This window comes from Balaenoptera physalus (assembly GCF_965194825.1).
Source record: "Balaenoptera physalus genome assembly, chromosome: 12".
NCBI classification, from domain to species: Eukaryota; Metazoa; Chordata; class Mammalia; order Artiodactyla; family Balaenopteridae; genus Balaenoptera; species Balaenoptera physalus.
The window spans coordinates 89791869-89806735 of NC_138897.1; the positions used below are offsets into that span (position 1 = coordinate 89791869).

The 14867-nt window shown below is 37.2% G+C and overlaps 1 protein-coding gene across 1 annotated transcript in view; it reads left to right on the forward strand.

Moving 5' to 3' along the window:
- Window positions 1-14867, forward strand: part of KNTC1 (kinetochore associated 1) — a 71351-nt gene that overhangs the window by 38610 nt on the left and 17874 nt on the right. Inside the window, exons 35-51 of the mRNA XM_082418166.1 lie at window positions 129-301; window positions 751-848; window positions 1416-1554; window positions 2028-2084; window positions 2593-2756; window positions 4337-4441; window positions 4741-4869; window positions 5493-5609; window positions 6435-6544; window positions 8603-8810; window positions 10892-10981; window positions 12029-12200; window positions 12287-12345; window positions 12487-12703; window positions 13505-13578; window positions 14417-14627; window positions 14747-14856. Coding sequence (XP_082274292.1) covers window positions 129-301; window positions 751-848; window positions 1416-1554; window positions 2028-2084; window positions 2593-2756; window positions 4337-4441; window positions 4741-4869; window positions 5493-5609; window positions 6435-6544; window positions 8603-8810; window positions 10892-10981; window positions 12029-12200; window positions 12287-12345; window positions 12487-12703; window positions 13505-13578; window positions 14417-14627; window positions 14747-14856 — 2233 coding nt within the window. The remainder of the gene's footprint in view (window positions 1-128; window positions 302-750; window positions 849-1415; window positions 1555-2027; window positions 2085-2592; window positions 2757-4336; window positions 4442-4740; window positions 4870-5492; window positions 5610-6434; window positions 6545-8602; window positions 8811-10891; window positions 10982-12028; window positions 12201-12286; window positions 12346-12486; window positions 12704-13504; window positions 13579-14416; window positions 14628-14746; window positions 14857-14867) is intronic.

Here is a 14867-nt window from a genome sequence, read left to right on the forward strand (position 1 = left end):
CTGTATACCATGAAAACATTTAAAGACATTGTAAATGTTGTTAGTGGTTATATATTAATCCAAGAAAGGCAAATACATCTGCTTTCCATACGAGTGCTCTAACTTCCGACACTTCCTTTCTTCCAAAGAGACTTGTTTAAGTATCACTGCAACACCGACACTGGGAAATTGCTGTTCCTGACGTGTCAGAAGCTTTGTCAGATGTTGGCTAATGGCGTTCCCATGACAATCCCTGCGGGACTAAATCTTCCTTCTGAGATACATGATCTAGCATGCCAGGCTGCCACCATCTGCAGTCCAGGTGACAAGATTTATAATCTACGTGGTTTTATATTCTCTGCTTCATTTCGTACTTGTCTAATGCTGTCTCCTTACAGTTGGACACTGAGGTAGAGAGAGAAGCGATCATTATCCCTCTTTCACAAAGGGGACACTTATAATTGAATCTCTATGGGGTTTATGATTTTAAAGTATTTCCAAAATTAACAATGTCATTTCTGACTATTGACAATATTCGCTTTCAGAAGATTGTGAAATTCCTTGCCTCCCCATATCTGATCTTACTTTCCAGTCAAGCTTAAGAAAAATGTTTACCTGTATTAGTTAGGGTAGTCAAAGCTATGTGGAAACCTTTCTCTCTGCTTTGTGGCCTACCTTAGAATTTTGAATGGTAATTATTCAAAGGTTGTTTTTGTTGTTCTAAACACATGAAATACTAGTTTAATGATTTTTTTCTCCATTTTCTTTCAGATTTTTTGCTAGATGCCTTAGAACTCTGTAAATATACTTTAATGGCAGTAGAGCTTTCCAGACAGTGCCAAATGGATGACTGCGGAATTCTCATGAAAGTAAATTGCTTGGAATTTCTTTTCCTTAAACAAAACCCCTACCCAATCCATTACACACCACTTTTAAATCACTTGCATAGTTTATAAAAATACTGAATCTACCTCTCATATTTTCTTACTCTAGACCAGAGAACTACTTAAGGGCATGAGACCACTCCTCTTTTCTAGTCACATTTATTGGCTTTAATTTGCACTATCTTTTGAAACATTGGGCCTCAAACAAGGCATCTCTGGACATTGTCCAGAGTAACAGTTTGTTGTTTTTTTTTTTTTTTTTTGGCCATGTGGCTGCGGGATCTTCCCCTACCAGGGATCGAACCTGGCCCCCTCAGTGAAAGTGCCAAATCCTAACCAGTGGACCACCAGGGAATTCCCTGAGTAACAATGTAATTTAAAGCGGCATTATTTTAAGCCATAGACCAGAAGAAACAGACTACATGGTTGTATTTGACCATCAACATTGTGTTTGGCTCTGATAGATCTGATTCTGGATTCTGCTTGGTGAAGAAGGACTCTGTGTTCCGGAGTGTCCTTATCTGTGTCTTTTCTGTATGATTTGATATTTAGACTTCTTTTGGAACTCATAAAGATCCATATGAGGAGTGGTCTTACTGTGACTTCTTCAGTGAAGATGGGATAGTTCTCGAGTCACAGATGGTGCTCCCTGTCATCTATGAATTGATTTCATCACTTGTGCCTCTGGCTGGTAAATCTCATTTGTGTCATCTTTTTTCTGTGTATTTCTGCTTCATGCAAGTTTAAATGGTAGAGGTTTGGAACTGGAACTACACATAGTAACGTGGATGCATCCTGTAGACATAATGCTGAACAAATGAAGCGAGGAACAAAAGAATATGTATTGTATGATTTCATTTATGTAAAGTACAAGGACGGGCTATAAGGAGGCCATGCTATCGGGAATCAGGGTAGTGTTTACCCTGGAGGGTAGACTGGAAGCGGGCAAGGGGATGGCTTCTGCATGCTAGTAGTGTTCTGCATCGTGGTCTGGATGTACACTTATCTGTACATCCAGGCCTGTAAAGGTTTTGGTTTTTTTTAAGTAACAGGTTGCTTTAGAACATTATTTGGTAAGAGCACAATATTAAAGTATCTCTGGGACTATGTGCTCTAAAAGAGAGTTATTTTACTTATTGTTATTGAATTTATTCTCTTTTGTAGAAAGCAAGAGATATCCCTTCGATTCTACAAGTTTACCATACTGCTCCATCAGTGAAGGTATTTGACATCAGAAACGTATAACCATTGAATTACGATTTTGTAAATAGGCCAACATAGAAATTTCTTGAAATCCTGAATATGAATCTGATGTAATGTCCTTAATATAGTTTCTTAATTATTACTGTCACATTGTTACTCTTCCAAACTGTCAGGAAAATGGGTCATTTGGCTTATAGTGTTAACTTTTATGAATCTGTTCATAAATTTTGGTCTTCCAAGTAGAGAAATGGTTTTCTTCAGCTAATGATTTAAGCATCTCAAAATAGGCAAGTTACAATCAAAGTACCTCAGTATCCACGTACCTAGCTACTTTCTGGTTTAGATCAAGCCTCGTGTTAACTCTTTTATTTACTAACTTTGAGAATCAATTCTATGACCATTACCTGCATTGAAGGAGTAGACCGTCCCTGAAAACAATTTCCAAATATGGTCTTTCTTTGTTTAAAAAAAAAATCTAAATATTAAAATACTTGTACTCGAGTAAAATACTTTTATCATTTCACAGGAGACAGCCTTATGTTACCTATTATCAATTCCATCTCTGCCTTGCTTCAGAACCTTCAGGAATCTAGCCAATGGGAGCTCGCCCTAAAATTTGTAGTTGGTTCATTTGGTACCTGTCTTCAGCACTCCGTGTCAAACTTCATGAATGCCAGTTTGAGTGACAAGGTACAGTTTCGAGAACAACTACTTTCACTTTGCGCAAATACAGATACAAAAGCACTGCCAAACAAAGGAATTTGGAACCCACATTTTCCTATTTGGCTTTGTAGTAAGGAAATTGATAATTTGTCAGATTTAGGAAACGTCTGTTGAACATGTACAAAGTCAGGTATAGTTCAAGGTGCTTGCACACATTTTCTTTTTTTAAGAAAATTTTTATTTATTTTTTATTTTATTTTATTTCTTTTTATTTTTTAAATTTTTATTTATTTATTTATTTATTTTTGGCTGTGTTGGGTCTTCGTTGCTGTGGTGTGGGCTTTCTCTGGTTGCGGCGAGCGGGGGCTACTCTTCGTTGCAGTGCGCGGGCTTCTCATCACGGTGGCTTCTCTTGTTGTGGAGCATAGGCTCTAGGCGCGCGGTCTTCAGTAGTTGTGGCATGCGAGCTCTAGAGCGCAGGCTCAGTAGTTGTGGCACATGGGCTTAGTTGCTCCGTGGCATGTGGGATCTTCCCGGACCAGGGCTCGAACCCATGTCCCCTGCATTGGCAGGCGGATTCTTAACCACTGCGCCACCAGGGAAGCCCTTGCACACATTTTCATACCTAATGTTTATGACAAACCTCAGAAACTCCACTTTGCAAACGAAGAAACTCAGATTCAGGGAGGTAAAGTAAATAATCTGAGGCTTTTGGTTGCAGTGGTAAGTCCTCTTACTCCAAGCCCAGTGACCACATTGGGTCAAAACTGTCGATCTGCTATTTGTTTTACTGTGGCCCAAATTATAATTATTACCTGACGGCATCATTAAAAAGATTCTAGAAGACAAACTATCTGTTGATAACTTGCTGATGAAGCTGGTCTTGTATTCATTTCTACTACTCTATTCATATTTACTAAATGCCAATTTTTTAAAAAATCAGCTTTATTGAAGTATAGCTTTCAAAATTTAAAATGCACGTATTTTGGGCTTCCCTGGTGGCGCAGTGGTTAAGAATCTGCCTGCCAATGCAGGGGACCCGGGTTCGAGCCCTGGTGCAGGAAGATCCCACATGCCGCGGAGCAACTAAGCCCGTGCGCCACAACTACTGAGCCTGTGCTCTAGAGCCCGTGAGCCACAACTACTGAGCCCGTGTGCTGCAACTACTGAAGCCTGTGTGCCTAGGGCCTGTGCTCCGCAACAAGAGAAGCCACTGCAATGAGAAGCCTGCTCACCGCAACGAATAGTAGCCCCTGCTGTCCACAACTAGAGAAAACCTGTGCGCAGCAACGAAGACCCAACCCAGCCAAAAATAAATAAAATAAATAAATTTATAAAAAAAAAACCAACACATATTTTAAGTATATCAACCAATGTATTCACCTTGTCACCAACACCATAATCAAGGTACAGAGTATTTTATAAGGTTCCTTTTTGCCCTTTCCCAGTCAATTTCCCTGCAAGCCCCAGCTTTCTGTCATTATAGATTAAATGACAATACTTTTTGCATATAATGCTGAATTTTCAAAGTTCCTTAATATTTAAGAAAAGTTTTCAAAACTGTGCATAGACGTGGACCTGAGGATTCTTTTGTTCTTTTCTAAAAGTTGTGTGGAGAGGCCACATTAGTTAAATCCAAGCATGTTGTTATGGAATTGAAAGAGAAAGCCGTTATGTTTATCAGGGGAAATGCCGCAACACTTTTGTACAAAGTGAGTATTCGTTTGTGGTAAGCTCTTTTCTCTCTCTCTCTCTCTCTCTCTCTCAGAGAAGGTAAGTGTTCTATGTCATATAGAACTTGTTAGAGTTTCTTTCCTTAAATTTATAATAGTCATAAAAGACATTAAAACTAAGCAAACAAGCTGGAACTATTTTACTATAAATAACTTTTCATGAAATGCTCATTCTTTCGTAGGGCCTAAAACTAAATTTAGTGACAAATCAGCCTTTAGAGGCTGAATTCTGTTTTGATTGTGAGGAATTTGCTTCTCTGAATGCTTTCTTCCCACAGGTATTTAATTGTCGTCTGGTGGATCTCAACTTGGCATTGGGGTACTGCACTCTCTTACCACAGAAAGAAGTCTTTGAAAATATATGGACGCTCATAGATAAAGCATGGCAGAATTACGACAAAATATTGGTATGACCTAAGGAAGCACACCTTCAGTTCTTGAAATATTGAAGTTTTAGGGGAAGAAGTAAAATTGGCTTTGCCACCAGATCTTAAAGATTTAGCAGAAGAAACGTCAAGCTAACACACATGGTTTCTACCAGCTTTTCCTTAACTGGCGACACACCAGTGAATGTATATGCAGGTCCTAAGCATTGCTTAACCCAGAGAATTACATTTTTTATTTCTTAAATCTGTATTCAGCTAGAGAACCTCACTGCTTATGCTTACTCTAGTGTACTGGAAACCTTAGACCCATGAGCCAGTTCTTCTTTGTAAGACAAGTTTAACGGATGCAAAACTTGTCTTTGATATTGTTTGTTTCAAAATTTGTCCTTTGTGGGCATTTTACGTGCAGGATAGCTCAAATTTGGCTTTTTCTTACGAAAGAAATCCAGACTAAATTTATGGCATCACACTAAAAGCCGAATTACCTAAGTATTATATAAGTAATGATGGTGTATGAAGCAACATGTAACATTCCAGCTGTTATCATAAAGAAAGATTATGGTTTTTATTGTTGGGTTTCTTTTAAAAGGTATTAGAACATTTTCTACTTGCAATTCAATTTTAATTCTATTTTAATTTTTTAGGCAATATCTCTGGTGGGCTCTCAGCTGGCCAGTCTCTATCAGGAAATAGAAATGGAGCTTAAGTTCTGTGAACTCAGTACTGATTCCCGGTGGGGTATTCGTCTTAGGAAACTTGGTGTGAGTATTCTTCAAGTGCCATGAAGTTTCATCCATTCTGATAATTACCCAGTTGGAAAATTTAAAACAAAGAACTCATTATCCTTTACTTTTGGAGAGATTATATATAAACCGACTTGTAAGTTTTAGTTAGTTATTACACGCATTGGTGCTTTCAAAGAAATAAGGACCTTTTGCCTCATTTTCTTTTTGCTATATTTTTAAAGAAATTAGAAGAGGCTTGACATTTCATCTGCTTAGCCGTCTCATTATAGGAATGTATCTAGTATTAATTAACATTTAAGGTATTCCAGGCCTACCCTTTAGCCTCATACTTTTTTGTGTGCTATTTGTTTAAAGATAATATTAAAATGTATCTACATTGTACTACGCATCAGCAACTCCTACCAGGGAGAAGTAAGTGGCCCTTATTTTTCACTTTGCAAAAACAAACCAACAAAATCCTGTTTTCTTTACTATGAATGTAAAACATTTTATTTTATTTGCAAATAGTTGACTTATCGGGAATGTAACCATTGTAGAAATGGTATATGTTTTGAAGCCTTGTTCCTATGCAGTAATGGGACTGTTTGTTGCTAACTGCCAAACTTTACTGAAGAGCCAGGGGTTAGTGTGACTAAGAGAGATTTTGGACCTCTAGCCAAATATACCTGAAATTTCAGAGTGATGGTCGAGTTGGGTAGTATGATAAAAATAAAAGTTGAAGGAGCTATAGAAAAATGTTTCTCTAAAAAAATGGATAGTAAAAGGGCAGGTCGCAACAGTGCCCTTAGTCTGATACATTTCAGTTTAGCAGGGTTTTTGTTTTGCTCTTTTTATTTCTAGATTTCTTTCCAGCCAGTTTTTAGGCAACATTTTCTCACCAAGAAAGACCTCATTAAAGCTCTTGTGGAGAATATAGATATGGATACAAGCCTCATTCTGGAATATTGCAGGTAATTCTTTAAATTTCATTGGTATTTTTGCTGTTAGCTTAACAAACTGGTAATGCTAATGTGAGAACACAGTGATAACAGTGATTATTACATGTGGCCCATGACCTCTGATGTTTTCTTTTGCTCAACCACAAACTGAGTAAGTCCGAACCAGATTAAATTCTCTTATAATATCACCTTTTTAATTCACTCTTTGGTGTTTCCTCAACTTGCCTCATGATAAGCATCATGTGGGGCACTTGATTTAAAATACAGATTCCTGGGTCCCTCTGTATTGGTTCTGACTTGGCAGGTCTGAGCTGAGGCCCAGGAAACTGGTCTCAATAGGAGCTCCAGACGATTCACATGATAAGGGAAGTTTGGGAATATTCTGAGCAAGTAAACTTCTAAATCAGGTCAAGTTAGGGGCAAGTTGATCTTAAATTAAAAATTGGTGAAAAGTATGATTTAGGGAGAATTTTTTTTAAATAACTTAAAAAAACTAAGAGTAAGTGTTATTTATAGATACAGCTTACTGTGATGAGGAGGATCAAATGATTTGTAATTTATATCTCAGTTGTTTTTATCTGATAAATTTAGATATTAAATTTGCTGGCCCACTATTAGTTTCACAGTGGTTTCCCACACATCATCACGTTTACTTTTTATTGTATATTATAACCAATTTATGTATGAGAAAACAAACCTATATTAGGTGCCCTGCTCAAGGTAGATAATAAGTACCGCTTCTAAAATACCAAGGGTGCTGTAATCCTTATCCAATTTGTGACAGATGGGTGGAATCTCAGTTCTTGATAATGAGGCTGCTTAGTGCATTTCCTCACCAGACAGGGATCTAGTTCTTTGTCCTTGTGGATGATGGGGAGTAATGCCCCTGGCTGTCACCATCCTGAACCTGCAAGTCAAGGACCATAGACTGCTCATAGCTCTAACTAGCTGTGACTTACCTGCACTCTGATATAACAAAACTATGCCATTCCTCAGTTTGGAGTGCTACAAATCCAGAACGAGGTACGCACACTCCCTCTTCTTTATTAATTTGAACTCCTGGTAGATTTTTGTCTGTTGTTTTATGGCATGACCCCTTTTCTGAAATTTAAATAGCTATAATTATGTCAGGCTCATTTCACAATCGTTGTGCTTACATGGCATTGCTGATTTTTACTTGTGTGATAGTGACTGTCTTGCCTCAGGCAGTCCCACTGAATAAATTTAGATGACCTTTACAATTTCAGGGAGTGACTTTAAAATTATCGTATGTAAAGCTCTTCTTGACATTTCAGTTATTCTGTATAACAGATTAAACTATCCCTATCTTATTAATAGGGCTTAGAAGGCATTTCAGTTGTCGATTTGTCTATACTAACCTGATTCTTAATTTTTAAATGTACTACTTTTTCTAATTCAGATGGAACATACTAAAATCAAAGTCCCACATAATTCCACCCGTCAGGGATAATCACTGTTAAAAGAGTTTGGCCTATATTGTTCTTTTTTTTTTTTCCTTATGCATTTACTAACATGCATTTTTAAAAGTTTATGAAAAACAGAATTGTACATTATCTTGTAGCATGTATCCTTCACTTAACAAAATAATGTCTTCTCAGATTAGGACATATAGCTCTTCCTCATATCTGTTGAATCCTATGGTATTCCTTTGAATAAGTTATTTAACCAGCCCCCTATTGATGAGTATTTGTTTCCAATTTTTAAATATTACAAGCAGTTGTTACAGGACATCCTATATGTGTATCTTTGCTACTTTCGTGAAGTGTACGAAAGTGGAATATCTCTATTAAAGGACATAAATATATATTTTCAACTTTATTACAAATTTCCCTCCAAGATTGTGCCAGTTTATATGCCCACCAAGAATATCTGATGTTTTTAAAAGCAAGAATTAACTTTGAAAACAAGTAGATGGTCTGGTTATGACACTTGACAATGGAAGGGTTAGATTTCAGTGGTGGGAGCTCATGCCTAAGTTTTCTGTGAGAAACTCTGTGTAGAAATGCATGCATTTTGGGACATTCATGTGTAATTGAATACTTATTTCAGCACATTTCAGTTGGACTCTGATGCAGCTCTTCAGCTGTTCATTGAAACACTCCTGCACAACACTAATGCCAGCCAGAGCCAGGGAGACGCAAGCACGGAATCCACAAAACAGCAGCGTTCCAAACTCCTGGCCAAAGCCATCGGAATGGTTCCTTTACTGACAAGCACAAAAGATTTGGTCATCAGTCTTAGTGGAATACTGCATAAGGTAGATGAATGGTGAAATGAATGCACTGGGTCGTTTCAAGCATCCCTCCTACCCTTAATTAATCAGATATCTATAGTAACAAATTGAAAATGTAAGTCCTATATTTTTTGTAAACTATTAATTTTCAAAAAATTTTAGATTTCTGTATTTTTATTATACTTTAATACAGTACGTTTCCTGTCTTTTTTTCCTCCAAAATAAAAATACCCCTTTTTCCCCAGATTTTTTTTAAATAGCACACATTCTTTGAAAAAGATCAAACTAGAGAGAAAGGTATAAATCAAAAAGAGAAATTTCCCTACAACCCCACTCCCACAGATAAAAATGTTAATAATTTGGTAAATATCTTAGACTAAATATACTATCCTGTCACTCTCTTTTTTCATTTAACATATTGTCGTTACCTGTCAATGCATAGACGTCTCTCTCATTTTTGACAGATACATATTTATTATTCCACTATGTGGATGAAACATCCTGTATTTAACCAGGCCTTTATGAAAGGACATTTAAATTGTTTGTAAATTTCATTATTATAAGTTGTTAAAATGAATATCTTCATACACACATTTGCCCTCTTGTCTGATTATTTTTTTAGATCTTCTGAGAATTGGAACTTTTAGGTCAAGGGGTAGTTTGATGGGGGAGTGAAGGTGGATAGAAATAAAATTATAAGACTAAAATTATAATACTTCAGTTTTATGTTTTGCTTGTAATTCAGCCAAAAATTATATAGACTTGCTCAAAATTTTTAGTTACTAAAGAGATCACCTTCCCACTTTGTTCAATGTTATTATTCACATGAATTTAGTTGGCATTTAAAATTTTTTTAAAAAAGTAATGGTGTGTGGGCAGAAACAGAACAAAGAGAATATTTCCTTTCTTATTATAAGCATATATAGATGCCACCCAGCTAGTTCTTGTATCTTAGTGTATGGTTATAGCTGGAATGAAATCCTTTGAAAGCCCACACTTTTAGTTATGTCATTTTCCAAGAAAAGGTCAAATTTCTCCTATTCTAATTTTCCCATCATAAATGGAAGAAAGAATTTTAATTTAAAAACCTTGTAAAATTATTCGGACTTCCCTGGTGGCGCAGTGGTTAAGAATCCGCCTGCCAATGCTGGAGACACGGGTTCGAGCCCTGGTCTGGGAAGATCCCACATGCCGCAGAGCAACTAAGCCTGTGCACCACAACTACTGAGCCTGTGCTCTAGAGCCCACGAGCCACAACTTCTGAGCCCACGTGCCACAACTACTGAAGCCTGCGCGCCTAGAGCCCGTGCTCTGCAACAAGCGAAACCACCACGATGAGAAAAGAAGCCCCCGCACCGCAACGAAGAGTAGCCCCTGCTCACCACAACTAGAGAAAGCCCACACACAGCAACGAAGACCCAACACAGCCAAAAATAAATAAATAAATAAAAATTTTAAAAAATCTTATAAAATTTTAATATGTTTATCTTTCTAGGTTTTTAGTACCTTAAGAACATTTCTCTTTATTGAAATGACATTGCCTCGTACAGGTTTCTTAAAAAACAGCTTTTGAGACATTCTAAAGACGTATGTTTATTCTAATAGTTAATTTTAGAGATGAGAAAATGTTAGTTCATTTTTTTTTTTTTTAATTATTAGCACCTTTAATTATTTATTTATTTATTTATTTGGCTGTGTTGGGTCTTCGTTTCTGTGCGAGGGCTTCCTCTAGCTGCAGCAAGCGGGGGCCACTCTTCATCGCGGTGCACGGGCCTCTCACTATCGTGGCCTCTCTTTTTGCGGAGCATGGGCTCCAGACACGCAGGCTCAGTAGTTGTGGCTCACGGGCCTAGCCGCTCCGCGGCATGTGGGATCCTCCCAGAGCAGGGCTCGAACCCGTGTCCCCTGCATTAGCAGGCAGACTCCCAACCACTGCGCCACCAGGGAAGCCCGTTAGTTCATTTTTTAAAGAATAATCTAACTTAATATTGTAGTGCACTGAGCTGTTATATTTGTAATCTCTGCTGATGAACATAACTGCATAAAACCATCAACCAGCCTGGCAACGTCTTCTCCAGTTTTGACGTATTTTTGTTTTTATACAGTTGGATCCCTATGACTATGAGATGATTGAAGTCGTCCTGAAAGTCATAGAAAGAGCTGATGAAAAGATAACCAACATTAATATTAATCAGGTATAACAAATATATTATAGATTTTTAAATTATGTTTTTATTTGGACCATTTTAAAAAATTACTGTTATCTAGTGTCTTTCTGGACTGTCCTCTGAGTTCCCTTTAAACTGTAGTTTTTACTCTATGTCCTTTTCTTTAAAAGGGATACAGAAGTAAAAAGAGTTTTTGTGCTCTCCATGTTTTATCTTAATCCAGTTTTTGCTCTACTGAGGCAATTTAAATCTGGCCAAGAGTACAAAGTCACTAAAAGACTGATTTAGAAGAATTAAGGCAAAAATATTTGTCATCTGGCAAAGAAAAAAAAAAAAAATCAAAACATGTAAGACCCAGAGTCAGATTTAGCTTTCTATATTAGTAGTAGGTAGGTCCTGGACTAAATTCTGTTTCAGTACTCAGTAACTTCCTAGTGTTTTACAAATATGGTCATAGGAGCTTACATATATTTTTTAATTGGATTTTAAAAATTAAAAGAAAATGGGTTGATTCAAAAAGTTATATAAGCCCCAGGGACCTCCCTGGCAGTCCAGTGGTTAGGCTGTGTCTCTTTCATTGCCGAGGGCCTGGGGGCCTGGGTTCAGTCCCTGATCAGGGAATTAAGATTGCCCACATGCAAGTCGTGTGGCACGGCCAAAAAAAAAAGTTGTACAAGCCCCCAAAATATAAGATGTAAACTTAAGAGAGAATATAGAGGATTAATTTTAGATCTACTGCCTATGTATTTAAAGTGAAATCAAGTATTTTTGAGATATATCTAAAACTATTTGAAGAGAGTAGAGAACTTCCAAACTCTGGTTTATAAAACATCCCACCAACAACAGGGTTCCGCTGGTTTCTCCTAGTATAATTTCTTTAATGATCACAAAAGTTATGGTTTAGAAGAATAGCATAATAGTTTTGAAGGTAAAACTACGAAAGGTTTTGATCATCTTTATGAATATGAGACTGTCCCAGGAATGGAACCCTATGATAGTATAGAATTAGATGATTTTAAAACACTCAATGATTGTTTTAATCTCACAGGAAAATACTTTTTTATTTTAATGTAGGCATTGAGTCTTCTGAAACATTTGAAGTCATACAGAAGAATTTCTCCTCCAGTGGACCTAGAATATCAGTATATGTTGGAGCACGTAATAACTTTGCCATCAGCTGCCCAAACTAGACTGCCTTTTCACCTAATATTCTTCGGCACAGCACAGAGCTTCTGGAAAATTCTCTGTATGTTCATTAACTTCTTATGAATTGTACCGAATAGCCAAAACCCTTTTCTTAGGTAAATCATACTATCTTTGTTTCCTTTCTAGCTACAGAACTCAGTGAAGAATCCTTCCCAACATTGCTCTTAATTTCTAAGTTAATGAAGGTAATGGGTTAAAACTCGTAAAAGTCGTATCTTTATTCTGTAATTCATTCAGACCCTGTGTAGAAAGATTTTATGCTGTTTTCATGTAAAGCCTTTAAAGGTGAGCACGTAAGTCAGCCTTAACTTTTCCTTTGTTTGAAGTTCTCTTTGGACACTCTGTACGTGTCTACAGCCAAACACGTTTTTGAAAAAAAACTGAAGCCTAAGCTCCTGCAGTTAACACAAGCTAAATCCTCAACACTGATTAACAAGGAGATAACTAAGATCACTCAAACCATCGAATCCTACTTGTTATCTATCGTTAACCCGGAGTGGGCTGTAGCCATTGCCATCAGTCTAGCCCAGGATGTCCCAGAAGGTATGGATCCTTGCTTTAATTGGGCTTAAGATGGTCGGCTGTGTTGTTTTTGGAACTTGTCGTAAAAAAATGTACTCCTTTCTTATCTTTAAGGAGAAACAGTATGATAGCTTAGAAATGTATGTGCCCCCTCTCCTCACTTGGGGCACTGCTGTACATTAAAGAGGAACTAAGCAAGACGCCATGCTGCTTGCCCAGGGCGCAGAGACATAGGCATTGCTCGGCTTGAATATAGATTAATACTTCCTCGTATCCAATCATACATACTTTCAATAATGAATGCTTAGACATTGTTGCATGATCAAAAAAATACACAAACACAGGCACTTATTGCCATGTTTTTGGTTGTAACAAAAGTTGAAAATAACTAATTTTTTTAAATGCTCATTTGTCAGGAACTGGTTAAAAAAATAGTGTATTCATAGAATGGAATTCTATGTAGTTGATTTGGAAAAATATCCAAGATATATATTAAGTGAGAACAGCAAATTGTACTACATGTATGATCTTATCCCATTTGGGTTAACGTGCTTGAGCACATGTGCGTGCACACACACACAAACACACACATACACACAGAAAACTTCTGGAGGAATGTAAGGATCTAGGGAATAGGAATAGAAGCTGAAGAGATGGGCCTCTGTGGACTTGTACTTCCTACTTTGTATCCTCTGGCCTGTTTAAATTGTTTTTTTACTATGAGTATGCTTCCTGTCATTGTTTTAAAAAACTGGCTAATTTGACTGAAGTACATTGTCTTGAAAGGACTATGATTTGCTTATAAATCTTTTATCTCTCTAGGTTCCTTCAAGATGTCCAGTTTGAAATTCTGCCTGTATTTAGCTGAGAGGTGGCTTCAGAATATCCCATCTCAGGTGTGTCTGAACTGTAAGATTGAAGGCTCCTCTTTTTTTTTTTTTTTAAATGAAAGGGTAGCTGATTTACAATATTATATTAGTTTCAGGTGTACAACATAGTGATTCAAAATTTTTATAGATTATACTTCATTTATAGTTATTATAAAATATTGGCTATACTCCGTGTGCTGTACAATATATCCTTGCAGCTTGTTTATTTTATACATAGTAGTTTGTACTTCTTATTCCCCTACCCCTATATTGCCCCTCTCTCCTTCCCTCTCCCCACTGGTAACCACTAGTTTCTTCTCCATCTGTGAGTCTGTTTCTGTTTTGTTATATACATTCGTTTGTTTTATTTTTTAGATTCCACATGTAAGTGGTAACATACAGTATTTGTCTTTCTCTGTCTGACTTATTTCACTAAGCATAACACCCTACAGGTCTATCCATGTTGTTGCAAATGGCAAAATTTCATTCTTTCTCATGACTGAGTAATATTCCTTTATATATATGTATATACCGTATCTTCTTTTTCCATTCATCTGTTTGATGGACACTTAGGTTGCTTCCATATCTTGGCTACTGTAAGTAGTGCAGCTATGAACGCTGGGGTACAGGCTCCGCTTTCTTTTTAATTTAAATTGTGCTCTCCTAGCATCCCTTCTCATCCTGCCCTGGTGATAGATGTTTTCAAGGGTTGGATGCCTAAAATGGAAAAAGAAGATGAGGCTTGGTGTAGATACTTAAGGGTGTAACTAAGGCAGAGAGGGACCTTGACTGATAAAGCTGGATTCTTAGGCTCACTTGCGATTTAGAAAACAAGAGTTTCTTTTTGCTTGGAATTTTTTAAAAGGATGAAACACGTGAAAAAGCTGAAGCTCTGTTGAAGAAGCTTCATATTCAGTACCGGCGATCAGGCACGGAAGCTGTGCTCATAGCCCACAAGCTGAACACTGCAGAGTATTTAAGAGTGATCGGAAAACCAGCACATCTCATTGTCAGTCTGTACGAACATCCCAGCATAAATCAAAGAATTCAGAATTCATCTGGCAAAGATTATCCTGGTGAGGGCAAAACCCTTTTTATCTTTTTGTCCAGGGAGACCTATCCTTTTGATTCCCAGGTATCTTGCATTGAAAACCTGAGGTTTTCTTTCTTTAATTCTTTACCTTTAATATCTTAGATATTCACGCGGCTGCCAAAGAAATAGCTGAAGTCAATGAAATTAATTTGGAGAAAGTCTGGGACATGTTGTTGGAAAAATGGCTGTGCCCCTCTGCCAAACCTGGTGAAGTAAGTGCTCG